This window comes from Stenella coeruleoalba (assembly GCF_951394435.1).
Source record: "Stenella coeruleoalba genome assembly, chromosome: 10".
NCBI lineage: Eukaryota > Metazoa > Chordata > Mammalia > Artiodactyla > Delphinidae > Stenella > Stenella coeruleoalba.
Genome location: NC_137156.1, coordinates 95,742,046 through 95,767,139, shown reverse-complemented (window position 1 = coordinate 95,767,139; position 25,094 = coordinate 95,742,046). Strand labels below are relative to the sequence as shown.

The following is a 25,094-nucleotide window of genomic DNA, read 5'->3' as shown; positions in this document are numbered from 1 at the left end:
TGCAATCCCAATAAAAATCTCAGGAAATTATTTTATGGATACCAACAAACTGATTCTAAAGTTTACATGAAAAGGCAAAAGACTCACAATAGCTAACACAATATGGAAGGAGAAGAATGAAGGTGGAGGACTGATGCTACCCAACTTCAAGACTTACTATAAAGTGATAGTAATCAAGACAATGTGGGATCTGAGAAATAATAGACAAATAGGTCAATGGAACAGAAGAGAGCATCCAGAAATAGGCCCCCATAAATATAGTCAGCTGATCTTTGACAAAAGAGCAAAGGCAATACAATGGAGCAAAGATAGTCTCCTCAACAAATGGTGCTTTAACAACTAGACATCCACATGAGAAAAATTCAGTTTAGACTCACACCTTACACTCTACACAAAAATTAACTGAAAATGGATCCTAGAGCTAAATCTAAAACACAAAACTATAAAACTCCTGGAAGATAACGTAAGAGAAAATCTAGATGACCTTGGGTATGGTGACACCTTTTAGATACAACACCACATATACCATCTATGAAAGAAACAAGCACATTGGGAAAGGAAGTTCCAAATGAAATGTTTAACACAAATAGAGGCAGCCTCTGCTGTACTTTCTGCTTTCTGAGGAGGTTATAGGTCTTTTATTAATTATAGCATTGCTTAGAAATAATATTGTGGTTTAAGGCAATATTTCATTTCTTGGCATTTTCTCTCATTCCCCTAACAAAACTTTATGAGGTGTGTGGAACATTTCAGGTAATCAAGGAAGACTAAAGTAGGGTATATCTAAATTGGAGCCAAAAACATTTTAGTTCAGTTCTTCAAAGCTTTGATCTCTGGTTTTAAGAAAAAATAAAGAAACTGTTTCTATCTTGAGTTAGAAAATGCATGAAATAACCAATTTTTTCATGCCAGGCCCAGAGCGCTTTTTGTCTTTTCTTACACGTATCACAGATTTAATTCAGGAACCAAGCTGTGCTATACACCCATTTGAAAATCATCACCAATAGTCAGAACCATTGGAGTCGGCTTTGAAAATCCACCCTTCATTATGCTCTCTCCCTAATGTTAATGATTATGTCAGAGATGAAAAGAACCTGGCCCATGATCCTTGCTGGCTATAAGTAGAGGATGCCCAGGACAGCCTACCCTCAGAGAAGTAGAGCATTTTGGAGGGCAAAGAGTGGGAGGCGATTTGGGCATTTTGTTTTGAGGACTTGTTCAGGGCTGGAGACAATGACTGGGGAATCCCTGTTAATGGGGCAACAGAAGAGAGGGAAATGCCAGGGGTCCCTTGACTCATCAGACAATACAGAAGAACTAAAAATGATAGAAGAGTTTTGGCTCAGGAGCTGGAGAAGTGCTACCAAGTCTGGAAACACTCTGAGATCTCCCGTGAATGCTGGGCAGACAACAGGGCCAGGGGTGACCTTTCCTGGGCATGGTTCCTATCATCATCTAATTGAAAGTGGGGGAAAATGACCCCCTGGGCTAGCAAACACTGAGGACTTGTTTTCTACAAATGGAAAATAAATACAGATAGAAGCTAAAAGAAGATGAACATGACTTTCACAGGGGCAATGCACTTGCTAGCCCTTCGGCCCAAGGCAATTTGTCGTTAATTGTTCATGCAGATACACAGAAGAGAAGCCAAAAATGTATGTGTTTGCCAAATGTGTTCAAAATACGATCGAAAGGAAAAAAGACATGTTGATTATTGATTGGGTTTTTCTTATTTACATTACAAGGTACAGCATTGCACAACCCAGGCAAAGATAGAGGGATGTAGCAGTATTATGACTATTTGGATGATGTCCATCCCAGTAGCAGCCAGTATGGAACAACCAGCAAAAAGGAAAAGAAAAGGAAAAAAACACAGGAGAGGAAAACTTAATTGCTCATACAGAATACATTCTGTAGTTTCATTTGAGATATTTCATAGCTTTGTTCAGAAAACTTGGTGCGACGGAATGCATTTCCTTTTTCACTTCCTTAGGAGTGTGGCACTATAAACGCACAGCCACAATCCTGTGGTCTCATCCTAAACATCAGTGAACTAATCTTGGCTGCTCTTTTTATCAATGCAGAAGACAATATGGCTAGATAGAAGCCACACCATTTCTAAACAGTCACGTGAAAAGCCTCATGTTCTATCTGGGGAGGAATGGAGAGCTTGGCATGAAGAGTTGCTGTTCTGTCACATTTCAATAGTACTTTCATTGATAATACCATTTCTCCTCCATTTCATTTTTGAGACCACTTTTTTCTTGGCAGGTTCAGGATGCTGTTTTGTGTCTAATTTAATAACTTTGTGTATCCCTATATATACATGAAGAAGTATTTTGTTTCAAGAATTTATAAAATTTTTGAAGTACTTAGTAATTTCCTAAAATATCTTGAAGCTGGAGGTAGAAACCATGGAGTTACTAACATGCCTATGATGTACCTACCGCTTAGGAAGAGAGGACCTCAGAAGAGACCCTGTAATCTGTTGTTTTGCTTCGACACCCACCCAAATCTTACACTTCACCCCTCCACAGAGTCATCTGAGTGAGCTTTCTAAATCCCTCTTATCACATCCCATTTTCATACTCAGATGCTGCCTGAAATACAAATTTTTAAGTGTAGTTTCTAAGACCCTTCATGATCCAACTCTGGTCCACTTATCATCCATATTTTTTGCCGTATCTTTATGTTTCCTGTAATTCCTCCATCCATCTAGGCATCCAACCACTTAAAAACATGTTTGATCACCTGCCATATCCAGGCCAAGTTCAAGGTGCTGGTGGTACGATGACGCATAATGGATAGGTTTCCACATAGAGACAAGTAGAGAGATATCATAATGGTATGGAGTATGTAGGGTGCAATAGAAGCAACAGAAGGAGCCCCTAACCAGACGTGGATGGGGTGCAATGGTTGCAGATGGCTTCCAAGGAAAATTAATATCTAAGCAGAGACCCAAAGAATAGAAGGGAGTTAATCAGGCAAATAGCGCAGTGACCACTACTCTAGGAGAGGGAAGAGTTTTCCCAATGAATGGGAAACTTTTTAAAGAACAGGAAGGGGGAAACCATGGAACCAGAGAGTTGGCACCACACACAACACCTCTGGCTGCATCTCTGTCTTCTGTCAGGAGCATTTGCAAAAACAACATTTAGAGAGACCTTCAAGATGGCAGAGGAGTAAGACGTGGAGATCACCTTCCTCCCCACAAATACATCAGAAATACATCTACATGTGAAACAACTCCTACAGAACACCTACTGAATGCTATCAGAAGACTCAGGCTTTCCAAAAGGTGAGAAACTCCGCATGCACCTGGCCGTGTGGCTAAAAGGGTCCTGGTGCTCAGGCGGGGTGTCAGGCCTGTGCCTCTGAGGTGGGAGACCTGAGTTCAGGACATTGGTCCACGAGAGACCTCCCGGCTCCACATAATAACAAACAGCAAAAGATCTCCCAGAGATCTCTATCTCAACGCTAAGACCCAGCTCCACTCAACGACAAGCAAGCTACAGTGCTGGACACCCTATGCCAAACAACTCTCAAAACAGGAACACAAACCCACCCATTTGCAAAGAGGCTGCCTAAAATCATAATAAGGTAGCAGACACCCCAAAACACACCAATGGATGTGGTCCTGCCCACCAGAAAACAAGATCCAGCCTCAACCACCAGAACACAGGCACCAGTCCCCTCCACCAGGAAGCCTACAAAACCCACTGAACCAACCTTTTGGTAGACATCAAAAACAACAGGAACTATGAACCTGCAGCCTGTAAAACGGAGACCCCTTAACACCGTAAGTTAAGGAAAATGAGAAGACAGAAAAACACACAGGAGATGAAGGAGCAAAGTAAAAACCCACCAGACCAAACAAATGAAGAGGAAATAGGCAGTCTACCTGAAAAAGAATTCAGAGTAATGATAGTAAAGATGATCCAAAATCTTGGAAATAGAATGGCAAAAATACAAAAAACGTCTAACAAGGACCTAGAAGAACTAAACAGCAAACAAACAATGATGAATAACACAATAAATGAAATTAAACATTCTCTAGAAGGAGTCAATAGCAGAATACCTGAGGCAGAAGAATGGATAAGTGACCTCGAAGATAACATAGTAGAAATAACTAAAGCAGAGCAGAATAAAGAAAAGAATGAAAAGAATTGAGGACAGTCTCAGAGACCTCTGGGACAACATTAAACGCACCAACATTTGAATTATAGGGGTCTGAGAAGAAGAAGAGGAAAAAAAGGGACTGAGAAAGTATTTCAAGAGATTATAGTTGAAAACTTCCCTAATATGGGAAAGGAAATACTCAATCAAGTCCAGGAAGAGCAGAGAGTCCCATACAGGATAAATCCAAGGAGAAACATGCCAACACACATACTAGTCAAACTATCAAAAATTAAATACAGGGCTTCTCTGGTGGCGAGGTGGTTGAGAGTCTGCCTGCCGATGCAGGGGACGCGGGTTCATGCCCTGGTCCAGGATGATCCCACATGGTGGGGAGTGGCTGGGCCCGTGAGCCGTGGCTGGGCCCGTGATCCATGGCCGCTGAGCCTGCGCATCCAGAGCCTGTGCTCTGCAATGGGAGAGGCCACAACAGTGAGAGGCCCGTGTACCACACACACACACAAAAAACTAAATACAAAGAAAAAAATATTAAAAGCAGCAAGGGAAAAACAACAAATAACATACAAAGGAATCCCCATAAGGTTAACAGCTGATCTTTCAGCAGAAACTCTGCAAGCCAGAAGGCAGTGGCAGGACATATTTAAAGTGATGAAAGGGAAAAACCTACAACCAAGATGACCCTACTGAGCAAGAATCTCATGTAGATTCAATGGAGAAATTATAACCTTTACAGACAAGCAGAAGCTATGAGAATTCAGCACCACCAAACCAGCTCTACAACAAATGCTAACGGAACTTCTCTAGGCAAGAAACACAAGAGAAGGAAAAGACCTACAATAACAAACCAAACAATTAAGAAAATGGTAACAGGAACATACCTATCGATAACTACCTTAAATGTAAATGGATTAAATGCTCCAACCAAAAGACACAGACTGGCTGAATGGATACAAAAACAAGACCCGTATATATGCTGTCTACAAGAGACCCACTTCAGACCTAGGGACACATACAGACTGAAGGTGAGGGGATGGAAAAAGATATTCCATGCAAATGGAAATCAAAAGAAAGCTGGAGTAGCAATTCTCATATCAGACAAAATAGACATTAAAATAAAGACTATTACAAGAGACAAAGAAGGACACTATACAATGATCAAGGGATCAATCCAAAAAGAAGATACAATTGTAAATATTTATGCACCCAACATAGGAGCACTTCCATACATAAGGCAAATAAAAGGGGAAATTGACAGTAACACAATCATAGTAGGGGACTATAACACCCCATTTTCACCAATGGACGGATCAACCAAATGAAAATAAATGAGGAAACACAAGTTTTAAATGACACATGTAAACAAGACAGACTTTATTGATATTTATAGGACTTTCCATCCAAAAACAACAGAATACGCTTTCTTCTCAAGTGCTCATTGAATATTCTGCAGGATAGATCATATCTTGGGTACCAAATCAAGCTTTGGTAAATTTAAGAAAATTGAAATCATATCAAGTATGTTTTCCACACACAACGCTATGAGACTAGATATCAATTGCAGGAAAAAATGTGCAAAAAATACAAACACATGCACGCTAAACAATACAATACTAAATAACCAAGAGAACACTGAAGAAATCAAAGAGGACATAAAAAAAATACCTAGAAACAAATGACAATGAAATCAGGATGACCCAAAACCTATGGGATGCAGCAAAAGCAGTTCTAAGAGGGAAGTTTCTATCAATACAATCCTACCTCAAGAAACAAGAAACATCTCAAATAAACAACCTAACCTTACACCTAATGCAATTAGAAAAAGAAGAACAAAAAACTGCAAAGTTAGCAGAAGAAATCATAAAGATCAGATCAGAAATAAATGAAAAAGAAATGAAGGAAACAACAGCAAAGATCAGTAAAACTAAAAGCTGGTTCTTGGAGAAGATAAAGTTGATAAAGCATTAGCAAGGCTCATCAAGAAAAAAAGGAAAAAGACTCAAATCAATAGAATTAGAAATGAAAAAGAAGAAGTAACAACTGACACAGCAGAAATACAAAGGATCATGAGAGATTACTACAAGCAACTATATGCCAATAAAATGGACAACCTGGAAGACATGGACAAATTCTTGCAAAAGCACAACCTTCCCAAAATGAACCAGGAAGAAATAGAAGATATAAACAGACCAATCACAAGCACTGAAATTAAAACAGTGATTAAAAATCTTCCAACAAACAAAAGCCCAGGACCAGATGGCTTCACAAGTGAATTCTATCAAACATTTAGGGAAGAGCTAACACCTATACTTCTCAAACTCTTCCAGTATATAGCAGAGGGAAGAACACTCCCAACCTCATTCTACGAGGCCACAATCACCCTGATACCAAAACCAGACAAAGATGTCACAGAAATAGAAAACTACAGGGCAATATCACTGATGAACATAGATGCAAAAATCCTCAACAAAATACTAGCAAACAGAATCCAGTAGCACATTAAAAGGATCATACACCATGATGAAGTGGAGTTTATCCCAGGAATGCAAGGATACTTCAATATACGCAAATCAATCAATGATATACACCATATTAACAAAATGAAGGAGAAAAACCATATGATCATCTCAATAGATGCAGAAAAAGTTTCTGACAACATTCAACACGCATTTATGATAAAAACCTTCTAGAAAGTAAGCATAGAGGGAACTTACCTCAACATAATAAAGGTCACATAGGACAAACCACAGCCAACATCGTTCTCAACGGTGAACAACTGAAAACATTTCCTCTAAGATCAGGAACATGACAAGGTTGTCCACTCTCACCACTATTATTCAACATAGCTTGGAAGTCTTAGCCACAGCAATCAGAGAAGAAAGAGAAATAAAAGGAATCCAAATCGGAAAAGAAGTAAAGCTGTCACTGTTTGCAGATGACATGATACTATACATAGGGAACCCTAAAGATATTACCGGAAAACTACTAGATCTAATCAATGAATTTGGTAAAGTAGCAGGATACAAAATGAATGCACAGAAATCTCTTGCATTCCTATACACTAATAATGAAAAGTCTGAAACAGAAATTAAGGAAACACTTCCATTTACCATTGCAACAAAAAGAATAAAATACCTAAGAATAAACCTACCTATATAGACAAAAGACCTGTATGCAGAAAACTACAAGACACTGATGAAAGAAACTAAAGATGATACAAACAGATGGAGAGATATACCATGTTCATGAAATGGAAGAGTCAACAGTGTGAAAATGACTACACGACCCAAAGCAATCTACAGATTCCATGCAATCTCTATCAAACTACCACTGGCATTTTTCACAGAACTAGAACAAAAAAATTCACAATATATATATGGAAACACAAAAGACCCCGAATAGTCAAAGCAATCTTGACAAAGAAAAATGGAGCTGGGGGAAACAGGCTCCTGGACTTCAGACTATACTACAAAGCTACAGTAATCAAGAGAGTATGGTACTGGGACAAAAACAGAACTACAGATCAATGGAACATGATAGAAAGCCCAGAGAGAAACCCACGCACATATCATCACCTTATCTTTGATAAAAGAGGCAAGAATATACAATGGAGAAAAGACAGCCTTGGTGTGGTGCTGGGAAAACTGGACAGTTGCATTTAAAAGAGTGAAATTAGAACACTCCCTAACACTATACACAAAAATAAACTCAAAATGGATTAAAGACCTAAATGTAAGCCCAGACACTATAAAACTCTTAGAGGAAAACATAGGCAGAACTGTCTATGAAATAAATCACAGCAAGGTCCTTTTTGACCCACCTCCTAGAGAAATGGAAATAAAAACAAAATAAACAAATGGAACCTAATGTAACTTAAAAGCTTTTGCACAGCAGAGGAAAACACAAACAAGATGAAAAGAACCCTCAGTATGGGAGAAAGTATCTGCAAATGAAGGAACTGACAAAGGATTAATCTCCAAAATTTATAAGCAGCTCGTGCAGCTCAATATCATAAAAACAAACAACCCAATCCAAAAATGGGCAGAAGACCTAAATAGACATTTCTCCAAAGGAGATATCCAGATTGCCAACAAACACATGAAAGGATGCTCAACATCACTAATCATTAGAGAAGTGCAAATCAAAACTACCTTGAGGTATCACCTCACTCCAGTCCGAATGGCCATCATCAAAAAACCTACAAACAATAAATGCTGGAGAGGGTGTGGAGAAAAGGGAACCCTCTTGCACTGTTGGTGGGAATGTAAATTGATACAGCCACTATGGAGAACAGTATGGAGGTTCCTTAAAAAGCTAAAAATAGAACTACCATACGACCCAGCAATCCCACTACTGGGCGTATACCCTGAGAATACCATAATTCAAAAAGAGACATGTACCCCAATGTTCATTGCAGCTCTATTTACAATAGCCAGGACATGGAAGCAACCTAAGTGTCCATCGACAGATGAATGGATAAAGAAGATGTGGCGCTTATATACAATGGAATATTACTCAACCACAAAAGAAACAAAATTGAGTTATTTGTAGTGAGGTGGATGGACTCTGTCATACAGAGTGAAGTAAGTCAGAAAGAGAAAAACACATACCGTATGCTAACACATATATATGGAATCTAAAGAAAAAAAAAGGTTCTGAAGAATATGGGGGCAGGACGGGAATAAAGATGCAGACAGAGAGAACAGACTTGAGGACACAGGGAGGGGGAAGGGTAAGCTGGGACGAAGTGAGAGAGTGGCATGGACATATATACACTACCAAATGTAAAACAGATAGCTAGTGGGAAGCAGCTGCATCGCACAGGGAGATTACCTCGGTGTTTTGTGACCACATAGAGGGGTGGGATAGGGAGGGTGGGAGGGAGACGTAACACAGAGGGGATATGGGGATATATGTATATGTATAGGTGATTCACTTTGTTATAAAGCAGAAACTAACACACCATTGCAAATCAATTATACTCCAATAAAGATGTTAAAAACAAAATGTAAAGAAAAAAAGAACTGGAAGGATTTAAGGATGGCTACAATGAAGGACTGGGCTGCAGAATGAATTATTTAAAGTTATCCCAATATGCCCTGCTCCTTCACTCCTCTGCTCCCACCTCCTGGGTTTGGAGTAGAGGAGTTTCTTCGCATTATGTGATGAGCTTTAGTGCATCACTTCCTGTTTTACCTCCTCTCAGGCATCTTTCCGCAACCACAGCATCACCACCCTAGACAAGCTTGCATTTTATCTTACCCCACACCATCTATCCATGTATTCCGCACTGTGCCTGCAGTGTTTCTCATGTTACATAGTCATCAACTATTTTCTGATACATTTACTGAGCTCCGTATGCTTTGAGGATGGGATTTTTGTCCTCTTCTTATTTTTCCAACTCAGCACAGAGCAAAGCACACAGTAGATAGTTAAGTTTTTAGTGAAAAGGAGTGGAAAGAGTTAAAATAGCTTTTATTCTTGTAGCTCATCTGCAGATGTACTGGGTTGGGTAGGAAGATAGGCAATCTTCTCCGGACATATATTTGGGAATGAAATTAATTCAAAGCCTCTCAATGAACACATGGGTGACTCATGGGATCTTTATCTCCCTGAGATAACATAGAAAGGAAACAGTGACAGAATCACAACCTGGCTTTTTTAAAAAGGCCCACAGAGAACATGCAGCATTCTGGGGAGAATAATTACTTAGATTGGAGTAGAGACAGAATAGAAAGAAAGGCAAATATTTGATTTTTGTGAGTGAGAGGATGGGGTTCTTTTTAACGTGCAAAGCTTGTTTTATGGAATCTTTGGAGACCTTGCCCATCCGAAAAGGAAGACAAAGCAGGATACCAGTGGAGGAGTTGTTTTTCTTTACAGTGTCTTCTTTTAGCAATAACTATTCAAATTAAAGGAGAACATAAATTGTAATCAGCAACTTTTGTTAGATCAGAAAGATGCCAATAAACGCCCTCTCCTCCTTCTACCTCTCAAAGAATCTTTGCAGCAGCAAGGAAGGCAAAGGAAAAGAAAAGGGACAGCAATTTCAGAAGGTAAGAGAAAGAGAAAAAGAAAGCAAGAACAAAAGAGCCCCAGGAAGGCAAGGTGATGTTGGTGCCTGAGCTGGACCATACAGTGTATGATCTTGGGGGTCAGAAGAGACCTCAAGAGGTAATGGGGGAAAAGAATCCCTATAGTTGCTGGAGAGGGTGTGGAGAAAAGGGAACACTCATGCACTGCTGGTTGGAATGTGAATTGGTACAGCCACTATGGAGAACAGTATGGAGGTTCCTTAAAAAACTACAAATAGAACTACCGTACGACCCAGCAATCCCACTACTGGGCATATATCCTGAGAAAATCATAATTCAAAAAGAGTCATGTACCAAAATGTTCATTGCAGCTCTATTTACAATAGCCCGGAAATGGAAACAACCTAAGTGTCCATCATCGGATGAATGGATAAAGAAGATGTGGCACATATATACAATGGAATATTACTCAGCCATAAAAAGAAACGAAATTGAGTTATTTGTAGTGAGGTGGATGGACCTAGAGTCTGTCACACAGTGAAGTAAGTCAGAAAGAGAAAAACAAATACCATATGCTAACACATATATCTGGAATTTAAGAAAAAAAAATGTCATGAAGAACCTAGGGGTAAGACAGGAATAAAGACGCAGACCTACTAGAGAATGGACTTGAGGATATGGGGAGGGGGAAGGGTAAGCTGTGACAAAGTGAGAGAGTGGCATGGACATATATACACTACCAAACGTAAGGTAGATAGCTAGTGGGAAGTAGCCGCATCGCACAGGGAGATCAGCTTGGTGCTTTGTGACTGCCTGGAGGGGTGGGATAGGGAGGGTAGGAGCGAGGGAGATGCAAGAGGGAAGAGATATGGGAACATATGTATATGTATAACTGATTCACTTTGTTATAAAGCAGAAACTAACACACCATTGTAAAGCAATTATACTCCAATAAAGATGTAAAAAAAAAAAAAAAAAAGAATCCCTATAGTTATCCTGCTACGGAAATAATGGAGAAATTACAAAGGGAAAATACTCTTAGAAAATGCAGCTCGCTTATATACACTTTTATTGTGTTATTATTTCACTTCTTATTAAGGGTAATGATCTCTCAGAAAGCTCTTGCAGCACAATAAAACAAAGGATATATGCTAATTGGGATATTATTATGAAAATAACATGATCTTTTCAAAAGAAGACTATCAACTAAAAGAATAGACCAGATATAGGGCCTCATTTGTATTTCATGGCTGCAAGTTTGAAACTATCCTGCATAAATTATGTAAAAAACCCAACCCACAAAGAGACACACGTTTAGCCACCCTACACAGCACCAACCATTCTCTTATAGTATCATGCTACTGAGAAAACTCATACCTTCCACAGTTGCTCGCTTGGGCTGAATGGTGATGGCTCCTTCTGCAATATCTTCATGCTGGTGCAGTGGGTTTATTTTGGATCCCCAACTGTCTGATCCCACCCAAAGGAAATGGCCTACTTGGTCAGCTCTTTTGGCTGCTGCAAGGATCTGCCTGTGGAGAGGAACATTAAAAATATATCTTAATGATAAAGAGCAGCTATTGAACACATACATATTAGGAATCAAGCAGAAGAAAAGCAAGTTAATATTTCTCAAAAAGTAAGTGATCAATAGTAAGAAAAAGGATTTACATCCTTAATATATAAAGAGTTTTTGTAAACCAATAAGACAAGTAATCAAAGTAGCTTGAGGTAAATAGGCAGAGTATTAAAAATCAAAAGACAAAAGGAGTAATATAAATAACCAGTAAGCTGGTTATTCACATACATTAAAAAGGCAGAAAATGTGAATTAGAACACAATATTTAACTTTGGCCAAAACGTTCGTTTGGTTTTATTCTGTGTTGTGAGTTTTGGCATGAGGCTGGAGACGTGAGCACTCCCATTCGCTGCTGGTAGTACGTATCTTTTCTGGAAAGCAATGTATCAGTCTAAATGAAGCATCTTGAATTATTTATAAAAATGAACAGAAATTCACATTAAGCTTGAAACATGTACAGCTCATGTTTATAAATGAAAATAGTATACAAATAACAAGGGCAATAAGGGCAAATAAAAAAAGGGAAACTCATTCTTCATGAAATTAATACAATAATATTTTTGGAAGAACAGGGGATGGATAAAAGGTAACTACATTTGTGCAACAGAAACTACTTTGGTGGGTAATAACAGCAGTGGTTGTTGGTTTGCCTCTCAGGACTTGCAGATACCAGGTACCACAGATGTACATGGTTCAATACAATATGACTGGTTGAAAAACTGTATATGAAATTGCAAAAACCAAAGGTCTCCTTCTCTTTCATCTGGGCAGCATACGGAATGGTAATTTTCCAATAAAATCCTAAGGAATAGGTTCTGATACTGTGAACACCCAAACGTAGAAGGTGGTAGATGTGAGGTGGTGAGTTAAACATGACGGTGGTCGGAGTGAGGGAAGAAGTTAAATTACCATTAAGAAATGAAATGGTAAGACCCTCTAGGAAATCTTCACCTGGCTTAGAGAATTCTAGAAACCAAAGGTGTGTTTTCCCAGGCAGAAAACAGCTTATCTGGAAAAATCTGAACCACCCCAGGAAAAAGATTGTAGATACTGACACAGAGTTATTCTCTCACGGAATGGCCACTGGGATGCCTGACCAGTCCACCCAGAGCCCTGTCAGTTGACAAATTCTGCCCATGTACATAGAACTCTCTGTGTCTTACTCCAATGGAAACTGCCGGAAATGATGCATCATTGTGGAAAATTCCCAAGGTTAAATAGAAACCAAATAAATTAACAAGGGAAAGGAAATTGGTGTGGAGTGAGGCAGAGAAAATATACCAAAAAAACAAACAAAAAAGAAACAAAAAGAAGCAAGTGCAGTTAAATGAGAATTATCATCTCTATTACCAAGAATGAGATAGAAACAACAATAAGAAATAACCCTTAGTTATTAAAAATATGAAACTAAAATTAAGTTAGAAGAGATAAAGAAGAAAGTGAAGAAACATTTTCAGAAAGCAAAACGACAACAAAAAGGTATAACATACACAAGAAAAGATAAGTGTCTTAAAGAATAAACCCAGGAAGACTTACATCCAACTAATAGCATTTCCAGAACAAATGTAAAGAGAAATTAAAGTTTTAAATATCTTTTTAATGAAAAAAAACCTGCAAGGAATTGAAAGTATGAATTTCCAAATTAAAAGAGACTCATCCAGCAATTTAATGGGGGGAAATAAAGCATGTCACAGAATTAAGAGTTCTGGAAAAAGTGAGAATAAAGCTTTCAAGAGAAAACTGGGACCTCTGGAGAGTAATAAGAAGCAGAATATTACCAACCTCTCAAGAGAAGGGGAAAAAAAAAAAAAAGGATGACAGATGATGAAGTAATGCCTTCCAAATTTTGAGAAAAAACATTCATAATCTAGAATTCTAATATTTAACACACACAGAATCTCTATACAAATAGAACTGGCATCTATAAAGGTAGAAAGACAGACAGATAGACGGAAAGACAGATAGATAGATAGACAGATATCCAAGGGATCTTAAAGATTTTCCTATGCAAACTTAGAATCTCAAATGCCTTGCAAGTTTCAAGTTTTGTAATTCATTAGTCACCATAGATACTTGCTATAAATCATTTACGTGCCAGGTATGATGTGTTTAAAAATAAATATGAGACCACACCTTACATTTCCAACTAGTAATTAAGTGTGGAGGCAGGATGAGAATATTTTGAGGCATGAAACACACAGAAAAGTTTTTCTTTAATTTTTCCTTTACTAGAAAATCATTGGAGGGTACACTTCAGCAAAAAAAGAAAATAAATGATGAATAAAAATGAAAGAAAGAGAGAGAGAAAGAAAAAGAAAATCTTAAAATAATAGAGACCAGTCTAGTTTAAAACAGAAAGATAGAGCTTTCAGGAGGGAAGTGTCTGAAAAAGTAATGGAACTCGCAGATTATTTTATATATATGAACATATGGGAAAAGTGATAGACCTAGGACATTAATAATAAAATATTAAAGATAACTATGCAAGTAAAAAAACTGTCATATTAACTCCAGGAAAAACAAAAAGTTTTTCCCCCAAAATCATATCACAGAAAAAATACTTGATGCTGTAGTATATAATATTTATACAATCATAATAATGTCAACTCTGAGTTTTACTAAATGAAAATCTGATAGAACACTGTTGGGAAGATAAAGGAGGTGTAAATGAGCCAAATTCTACCTCACATAAGAGGAATTGATAGATAATCTTTTAAAGTAATAGTTCCAAAATTGCAGTATAAGCACATTAGGCAGGTAAAAGCAGTAGAATTCGCTTAAAGAAATATAATAATTGCTCAAGGAGAACAAAACCAGAGAGTAAGGTGGGATGGGACAGGAGACCAATGTTTTGCATCAAAAATGTTTTAGTCATATTTTGTTTTTTTAAAAAATTATGTGCCTTTATTATTTTCACAAAAATAAAACACAATCGTTTATACTTTATCCATAGAGATACCATTTCTATTGATACTAATCTATCCAAAGGATATGATTACTGATGCTGTGAAAATCGTATGTTCATTACTGGAGATAACCTAAATGTAGAGCAATAAGGGACTGGTTAAAGAAATGATAGTGCATCCAAAGGATGGATTAGAGACCAATTAAAATTATACATAGTTTGATTTCTGCACGGTATTGTTAAGAAAAAAAAGTCAAATTAAAAAAACTGAAAAAGATGATTCAGTTCTTACATAATGAAGGCTGGCCCCACATATATGAATATATGCGTACTTAAAAGTATAGAGTTGTACGACAGCACAGAAAAATAAGGATAATATACAATTTGTTGCTAATAACAGTTCATTGAGAAAGTGCATTGAGGTTTGAAGAGCATGAAAAGGATGGGGAGAAGCCAACTATAACAAGGTAAGAAAGACAAAACTGATATAAATACAAAAAGTAAATATTCACTTTAATATGTTTACATAAAAGTGGGGGTTAATTTATTAAGAGAAATAAGATTGAACCATTTAAACATATTATGGTATGAGATGTGAACTGCAAAAAGTAGAATATCAAATTCTATGCGATCCTGATTCTGTTGGGGAAAACTTACTTACATTTAGAATAAAATAATTGCAAATGTTAAACCAGAATTTTATTAGTGGTTATCTCTGAGTGTTGGGATAGCAAGTTTTATAGGGGATTACTTGCGATCCTGATTTGTGATTATGCTCCCTAACCTTTAATTCTTCTAGATAAGCAGGGGGCAGAGTAAACGTAAGGATTCCTTTAACTTAAGTGCAACGGCAAAAATGTTTCCATTATTTTCCAGTGGGTTACAATAGCCCTGTATTACTTTTATAATCAGAAGAAAAAAGTGTTTCAGGAAAACAATACACTCTTGTCTAACATTCAAATTATCAGTACCCATGACTGATTAAGCACTTAGCTTCAAAATCTAGATATTAAGGTCTTCTCACTGCTATTCTCTGACAAAGTATTTGAAATTAATGTTCTAAGAAATCTCAAAATTCCCCATCTACAGTGCAGATCTTCTGAAAAAAGAAATAACATAACATTGTGGGTTAACAGTGGGCTTAAGTTCATGTTTTGGAAGAAACTTATATATGCACTTGACTTTTATTACTGTGCTCAAAACCTATTACTGCTGTCGCTTCTATGAGTCACACTACACAATGGTATTCAACCACAAACTCCCATGCAAAAAATAATGAGCATAGCTATTGAGCAGATTTTATACCTTTTTACATCGCAAACTAAAACCTCACACTACCTGCAAGTCAAGGATATTACAACCAATTAATCACCAGAGCTATTAGTAAATAAATCTTTTATGTGCCATGTACATAAATATAAACAGGGGGCCACACCTTAACAATGTATTACGTATTTTAGAATGTGCAAAATATGTATGAAAAAAATTTATGAGATGATTAAGAAAAGTATGAGTTGACAAGATCTGGAGCAAAAGAAAAGAAAGAGTAATATTATAACAACAAAGTGCCTTAAATAACTAAATCACAAAGTGTTGAAGAAAATGCCCTAAGAGCGAGAGAATCAGCATTTTGTAAGGAGAGAAATGATACGTCTAAGGGGTGATCAGAAACAGTTTCATGGAGAAGGGCACGTTGGAAATAAACCTCGAAGAACAGACCCAATCTCAACAGGTAGAGAGGTAGAGGAGAAACACCATGAGTCAAAGCCCTGATGGAGGAGTGATTAGGACACACTGGAGGACCAGTCATGCATTGTAGGTGGAGAACTGAGTGAGTGAAGGCAGGGTCTACATGCAAAAATAGGACCACGTTTTAAACCATCGTGAAGTTCAGAGAGAGAGGCCTTTACTTAAATTATTAAACAGACTAGGCATTTGATTCATTCTCACTTGATGACATTCACTGAGGATCTGCCATGTACTGAACACTGTGATAAGGGCTAAGGATATGAAAGGGACTCAAAAGGGGCATCATCTCTGTCTTAATGAGGGCTACAGACTAGTGGAGAATACAGACACTATTTAAATGATCAAAGGATGTAAAATTACATCAGTGACATAAACTATGAAACTGAGTTGTTATGAGAAACTTATCAAAGCTACATTGTTCAGAGAAATCTTCCCTCAAAAGCAACACTATCCACGGCACTAAAATGATGAAGTGGGGAAGCAAAGCACTCCAGGCAGCTGGAAGAGAATGTACAAAGACCCAGGGAGGACGAAACACAAATGGCCCCTTGCCTGCAGTACACAAAGCACGAGGGAGCATGGGATGAAATAAAGCTAGAAAAGCACAAGTCCAGATCATCACAGAAAGAGCTCAAAAGGATTTTCATTTTACTGATGGGAAGACTGAGGCCTCAAAGAGTTAGGGAAGTAGGGTGTGGGGCGAGGCTTGCCCAAGGTGAGACGGTGGTCATTTAGGTAGCAAAAAAAAAAAAAAATCCATCCTCGGGTATCCTGACTTGAGGTTTAATACTCTTCTCATTTACTCGTCCTGCCACCCATGTCAGAGCTCAAAACCGTGATGGGGTGAAGGTTATGAAAGGAAGTCAAAAGGGGCATCGCCTCCATTTTAATGATGTGTACAAACTAGTGGAGAATACAGACTCCAATTAAGTGATGGGTGGATTCAGAAGCAGATGGAGGATACACATGGAGGGGGACACACAGGACCGGCAGGCTGGCAGTGATGGAGATGCAATACTCCACGTGGGGGTAACAATGGCCTGGAACCTTCAACTTTACCCTTAATAAAATATATTCATCTTCAAATTAAGTGACATATTATTTTGAACTGTGAGACAAACTAAGATTAAAAAAATCCACACAGCTTTCCCATCAGCAGAGGTGTAAACTGGCAACATCTCTTTGGAAAACAATATTCACATTTAAGAAGGAACGCATCTTTGTCCTGGAAACTTATTTTCCAGGAATTTCTGTTTTAAATACTTACAAATATATAAAGTAATACACTTGTAATTATTATATATTTGCAGTATGTTAATATTATATATCACACATTGTAAAGTATGTGTATATTAACATTTCATATTTGCACACACAGATTTGTGGAAGAGAAAGTTTATCGCAACACAATTTGTAATTGCAAAAGTCTGTAATCAAACTTAAATGTCAATCAGGAAGGGAGCAGTTAGATAAATGACAGGAAATATATAAAATGCAATTCTGCATGGCTATTGAAAAGACTGAATAGATCTATAGGTACTGACATCCAGAGACTTCCACGAAAAAAGAGTGAGTGAAGGCGAGCAGGGGGGAGATCAATAGTGTGCTACCATTTGTGTAAAAATATACACACTGTCCCTAGAAAAATATACAAGACACTGGTTATTAGCTATAGCGTCTGGAAAGGAAAAGTTGTTAGCTACGGGACAGGATGAATGCATCTTTTTTTTTAATCTAGATTTTTAAACATTTTTTGATATTTGAAATCAGGTGTAATTACTGTTTGTTCTAAAAATGATAAGGATTGTGGACCAACCGAGGTGGCAGTGGTCAGAAATGGAAACAGGGCCTATTTGTGTTCTAGAAACATTTCAAAGGTTAGCCCTCCATGGCTTGGCCAAGGAATGAGCTAAAAAGGAAAGTCAAAATTAACAATCAGATTGTTGACACCAAGGAGGATCAAGGTAAAGAAAAAGACGACAAGTGGATTGGAGAATGTAGAGATATGACAAGCTTGGTTTTGAACACATGAAGTCCAAAGCAGGAGTAATATGGCCAGAAATATAAGGCAGTTTTACATTAAGAAGAACCACTCTAGATAAAAGTCTGTTACACGTGGATATATTAATTAGTAAAAGAACCTTCAGAAAGTCCAGGGGTTTTCTCTTTTTACAAGTAGTTGAATACAATTTTTTAGCTAATGGGGGGAAATATATGACAGAAACATGCCGCTGCTTCCACGGTTCGCTCTAATTACTTCTGTGGGGTAGAAAGCGCGAACAGACTCTGCCACCATGTAATTATCGATTTGATTCTGTGCTATCTTTTCCCCTTTGTCTGCCAGGATCCTGATCTTTCTGTCTCCTAAATCGCAACATGCATATTAACGAATTTCACCAGTCAGCCTTACTTGATATCCTCATCGTTGGCAAAAATCACGACAGCCCTGGAGTTAGGTGTGTCCAGGAGCTGTTTGATAATTTTATCGAAGTCAATGGTCCTGTCTTTGCGTTCTTGGGGGATTCTCACGGACTGGGCAATGCAGAGCCCACCTGTGTAAGAAAAGAAAGCAGAGTATCAATAAAGTTCTCGCAGAGATACCAAACAAACCAGGGAAAGTAGACGGGGAGGAGGAACTTGCAAATTCTGAGTGCATAGCGCTTCCTTGGTGATTTGCTGAATGAGGAAGGCTGAGGATATTATGCTGAGTTCATACTCGGTACACCTTCCATGGTAAGGCACAGCCTCATTTTTTTAGTAATGCACTTGTATGCACAGGAGTACCAGTGATACTCATTCTGGAGAGGTAGGTTTAGGTAGACAAACTGGATGGGAGGGCTTTAAAATGAATGTAAGACACTACAAGAAAACCACAGTCAACTACAGTATAAAAGTACTTGAACAGGTAAAACTCATGCCAATTTCTATTGCTTTTCTGGTGTTTGCATTCTCATAATTTTTTCCCCTTTATACCCGTTCCAACTTTTCAAGCTCACAGCCAATGGAGTAAATCTAAAAATAAAACAACAAGAACAAGATCAACTATTATAAGTCAGAGTAATAAATTTTTATTGACCACATACTATGTGCCCAACCTACAAATGTGTGTTCTATGTATGTTATCTGATCTTAAAAATCCTTATAAGGTAGTTAGCATTGCCCATTTCATGTTAATAGAAAAGGGGATTAAACAGAAAAATAAATGTGTTTACTCCAGACTTCTCAGGACCATTATGGTATTAACTGGCTTATGAATATCAAGACAGGGGAACATGCAGCAGTTTAGCAAGCAACTGATACCCTCTCCACTACTCAACACCTGCTTAGTAGCAGCTCCTGGATCTAGTGGTTTTTGTTTGTTTGTTTGTTTTATGAAACACAACTTAAGAAAGGCTTGCATAGACAAAAGAGGTAGAGAGGATTATTTGTAGGAAAGGCCCCAAAGGTCATCCAATGGGCAGAAGACCTAGGGGCAGAGACAAGAGGAAAACCTTGTTCTTTTTGTAATGTGGAGATACCCATAATTAACAAGCTTATACCCAGAGCATCGACAACTGGGTGGAAGCTACTAGGCTTCCATAAGCATAGAAAAGTATAAACTCTAATCCAAAAGTGAACCTCCATTACATCTTTTTTTGTTTGGCTGTCTGTTTGGTTAGTTTTTGTGGCACGTGGGCCTCTCACTGTTGTGGCCTCTCCCGCTGCGGAGCACAGGCTCCGGACGCGCAGGCTCAGCGGCCATGGCTCACGGGCCCAGCCGCTCCGCGGCATGTGGGATCTTCCCGGATCGGGGCACTAACCCGTGTCCCCTGCATCGGCAGGCGGACTCTCAACCACTGCGCCACCAGGGAAGCCCCCTCCATTACATCTTAATCCCAATCAGTGTCAGCTCTCTCTAAGTGGCTCTCAACCTTCAATGTGCTTGAAATCACCGGTGGTCCTTCTATAAAGTATAGAAGTCCAGCGACACTATCAACCAACTTGACCTAACTGACATTTACAGAGCGATTCCCAGGACAACAGAAGAGTAGACATTCTTTTCAAGTGGGAAATGGAACATTCATTAAGCTAGACCATCTTCTGGGTCATAAAAGAGAAAAAAACCCTTAAATTCAAAAGAACATTATGCTCTCAGACAATAACAGAATCAAACTGAAAATCAGTAACAGAAAGAAAAGAGGAAAATCTCCGAACACTTGGAAATTAAACAACATACATCTAAATTAACTTGGAAATTAAACAACACACATCTACCCACGTGTCAAAGAGAAGGTGTCAAGGGAAATTTAAAAGTATTTCTAACTAAATGAAAATGAAACGGCAACATCTCAAAATATATAGATTACAGCTAAACTGATGTTTATACAGAAATAGATATCATTAAATGCTTATGTTCGGAAAGAAGAAACATCCAAAATCAGCAATCTAAACTACTTTAAGAAATAAGAGAGGGGCTTCCCTGGTGGTGCAGTGGTTGAGAGTCCGCCTGCCGATGCAGGGGACGCGGGTTCGTGCCCCGGTCCGGGAAGATCCCACATGCCGCGGAGCGGCTGGGCCCGTGAGCCATGGCCGCTGAGCCTGCGCGTCCGGAGCCTGTGCTCCGCAACGGGAGAGGCCACAACAGTGAGAGGCCCGCGTACCACCAAAAAAAAAAAAAGAAAGAAGAGCTAAACAACTCCTCCCCCCAAAAACCAGAAAAAGCCACAATGATAAATAAATAAAAACTAAATACCTATTAAAATAGCTTTTAAAAAATACTAACAATACCAAATACTAGAGAAGGTGCAGAGCAATAGGATCTCATTCATTGCTGGTGGAAATGCACAATGGTACAACCAGTTTGGAAAATAGTTTGGCATTTCCAAAATGTTAAATATAGAGTTAACATATCAAGCAGTAGTTCCAATCCCAGCTGTTTATCCAAGTGAATTGAAAAGTTATGTTCACACAAGTGTGCTCATAAATGTTTATAGAAACTTCATTCATAAACACTAAAACTGGAAACAACTAAGACATGTGTCAACAGGTGAATGGATAAACTAACCGTGGTCTACCCAGGCAATAGGATACTACTCAGCAACAAAAGGGAACTATTGATTCTTGGAAGAACGTGAATGAATCTTAAATGCATTTTGCTAAGTGAAAAAGTTAAACCAAAAACACTACATATTATATAATTCATTCATATGACATTCTAGGAAAAAGCAAAACCATAGGGGTGGAAAATAGATCAGTGGATGCCAGTGGTTATAGGAGAGAGAGGAGGGGTTGACTACAAAGGGACTGCACAAGGGCACTTGGGGGCAGTGGAAACGTTCTGTATGGTACTGTGATGTAGAAACATGACTCCAGGCACTTGCCCAAACCCTAAGAACAACACGTCACAACAACTGGACTCTACTGTATGCAAAATCAACCAAGAAGTTAGGGGATCCTAAAATGGAATGCAGACTGTGACAAATGAACTGCATCATAAATGTATCAGAGAATTTCACTGAAGGGGATGAATAGGAAAGGAGCTGTCCTAAGTAACTTTTAAAAATAGTGTATGACTGGAAACTCTAAGGATAAAGACAAGAAGAACAGCACATAAAATGGTACTCTCATTTGTAAATTTTCCACAGGGATACAAGTTAGCAATGCTGGAACTGCTACCCATACTGGAGTCAAACAAAACAAGAAAGAAATTGTATGTAATGGGAACCAGGTTTCTCAGAGTTAGGTTAAGAATTTAAACGCAAACAAGAGAATGTGGCTAGAATGGAACAAGCGGCGTGAGGCGGAGTCAGACATAGCGTAAACTCACGGCTTAGAGTGAGACGCTTGCATGCGTGGGTTATCTTACACATACGTACATGCGTGTGTGGGCTAGCATGCATACATACATAGGTACCCTACCACTATCCACTGAGAGAGTCTAGAAGTAGTGACACTCCAATGCAACATCTAGTGACCAGACTGGTTTTGAAATACCATCTTTCAACAAAAAGAACCAGGTCTCTTTGGAGAGATGGGTGATTCTGAAGTTGGGGCAAAGCACATGCAAGACAAGTCTGGATCAACTTGTCATGTCAGGAAGCAAGAAGTCCACAAAAGAAAAAAAAAAAATGGAAGGGGGGATGTCAGAAGGACGTAGGAGCCAACCTAAAAGAGCTCGCAACGAACAAAGCTAGAATAATATTAGCAACAAAATAAATAATGATGGTACTGAATGACTATCCAAGAATACACACAATACATACTCAGGAATCCATACTATTAACAAATAAGTGACCAAAATAATCAACAAATAGGAAAGATGGAATGAATCCTACTCACAGAACAATCCCAACTAATAAATTTTGAAGGAATGAGTGACCTGGAATATTACCATTAGAACATTAGAGGAAAAACTGCTGCAGGCAAGGCCCACTGAGGAATGCTAAAATTCATGTGGGAAATTATAAGAGACACTGAACATTTATATGACTTAAAAGAATCTCACCCCAAATATTTACCAATTATTCTGGTGGTTTAAACATATGCCTACAACTTCTTTGATATTCTTCCTTTGGAGAGGTAGAGATTGTTTTGCCCTTAAGCGTTGTCTGGACTTAGTGCCTAGCTTAAGAATATGGAAAAGGAAAAAGAATAACTGAACAGTGGATAAACTCAGCAGACTCTAACTGTACCACTAAGTTAACATCACTAGTGCTAAGTCACGTTGATTTAATGGGCCCCCTGATATGATGTGATGATAAGGGTGACCCCCATTTGTATTTTACTCTGCCCCAAACCCATAACCTTAATCTTCATCTGCTCATGAGAAAATGTCAGAAAAAAATTCCAGTTAAGGGACATTCTACAAAATACCTGACTTGTACTTTTCAAAATTGTCAAGATCATGAAATAAAAGACTGAGAAACTGAAAACTGGATTGGATCCTTGGACAGCAAAAAGACATTCATGTAAAAACTGGTGAAATGTGAATAAAGTCTGTAGTTAAGAGTATTTTTACATTGTTAATTTCTCAATTTTGATAAATGTACACTAGTTATTTAAAGTATTAACATTTGGGGAAAATCGAAGATGGGTATATAGGAATTCTATCTTTGTAACTCTTCTGTAATCTAAAATTATTTCAAGATAAAATTTAAATACACACACACAAACACACACACACACACATCTACCTGTCTATCTAATCTACCTATACCTACCTACCTTTCTGGGTCTTATCTGTAACGAATTCTTATTTAGTAAGTAGTGGAGCAGGCCCAGGAATCTGAACTTTTAACAAGAGCTTTAACTCAGTGGTTCTCATGCATTCATTCACCTGGAGGAGTTGTTTCAAAACACGTATTTCTGGTCCGCCCCTCCAGAATTTCTCATTCAGTAGGTTTGGGTGAGGCCTAGGAATCTGCATTTCTAACAAATTTCCAGGTGATGCTGATGTAGGTCAGGGGACCATCTTTTGAGAGCACTGCTCTAGGTGATACTGCTGCAGGTGGCCAGGAGATCAGATTTCGAGAAATATTCACTTGGGTATCTCCAAATTGGTTGTAGCCAATTTAGGTAATAGTAGAACTTAGGTATGGATATTCCAGCCAAACATTTTTAGGGCACTCTTAGGATGGTGAGACAGGGAGAAAGAAGGAAGGGATGCATCATTATGCTTTGTTATAAGGTTTCCAGCGATGCAGAGAGAGAGCAACAGGAGAAATATCCCTCGGGAATGGCGCCTACAGTCTCAAGGCCGTAATCGCTCCAAGGCTGGAAAACATCAGGGAGGATAAAGGGATGAAACCATCTGTAAACTGTTCTAGGGCTGCTGTGGGGAAGAAATGGCCACTTTACCACCTTCTCGGCAGGAGAAGGGGAATAATTCTGGATGGAAACCCAGCTTCTCATCAGGATTCAATTACAACTGAGTGGTTAAGCAAATGAGAGCGAACTCCACTTGGCGACACAATTAGTGGAGGGGCGGCCCGCACTTGCGGGTTTCGGGCTCAGCCAGCGCGCGCTGGGGGAACCGATGTGTGGAGTTTTGTGACTGCAGAATCGAGATGCTCACCACGTCTCAGAACTGCCCGCAGGTGAGCAAAATCAAACAACTCAACAGAAGAAAGAAACTAGCTGTCAACAGGGTAACGAGAACGGTCACGTTCATAAAGCTAAAATGTAAAAAGGAAAGAAGACTGAAAAACGAAGGATGAGAGAGAAACGTGCTGTTTTGATCTTTTCCTCCTGGAAGGCTTGAGAGGTACCTGCTGGAAAGACAGTCATTTCATTTGCCTCAGACCCAAAGGAGAATGTGGCAGGTAGATAAGTGTACGTATAGTGCACACAGGTGACTTTGACCAGGCATTCAATTCAGACCAAGCATGTCATGCCAGAAATGGGCCATTGTGAGACAATAATCCAGGTCTTGTGTGTCTGCCAGCAAGGAATGAAGTGGTCCACACACCTGCACACACACACCTGGTGTTCAGATGTCAGTTAGCTTATTTCTCAATCATGGTGATAACTCAGCACGCTACACTCAGCTCTTCTAACGTGTAACCAATTTTTTCATCTCAAGCTACTGCCCTATTGAATGCAAGCTTTCTACGGTTCGTGTTCTAGCTTAGTCCCTCAGAGTGGATTCAGCTCGCACACTGTTACATATCTGATGTTATTTAGTCACCTCAGCACCTGAGCAACCTACATTTGA

At 38.7% G+C, this 25,094-nt stretch overlaps 1 protein-coding gene across 1 annotated transcript in view; it reads right to left on the bottom strand.

The window, feature by feature from the left end:
* Window positions 1–25,094, bottom strand: part of GRM7 (glutamate metabotropic receptor 7) — a gene marked incomplete at its 3' end in the record, with an annotated part of 1,084,681 nt that overhangs the window by 352,276 nt on the left and 707,311 nt on the right. Inside the window, exons 11-12 of the mRNA XM_079934350.1 lie at window positions 18,813–18,954; window positions 11,547–11,701 (exon numbers count right to left, since the gene is read on the bottom strand). Of these exons, the coding sequence (XP_079790476.1) occupies window positions 11,547–11,701; window positions 18,813–18,954 (297 nt within the window). The remainder of the gene's footprint in view (window positions 1–11,546; window positions 11,702–18,812; window positions 18,955–25,094) is intronic.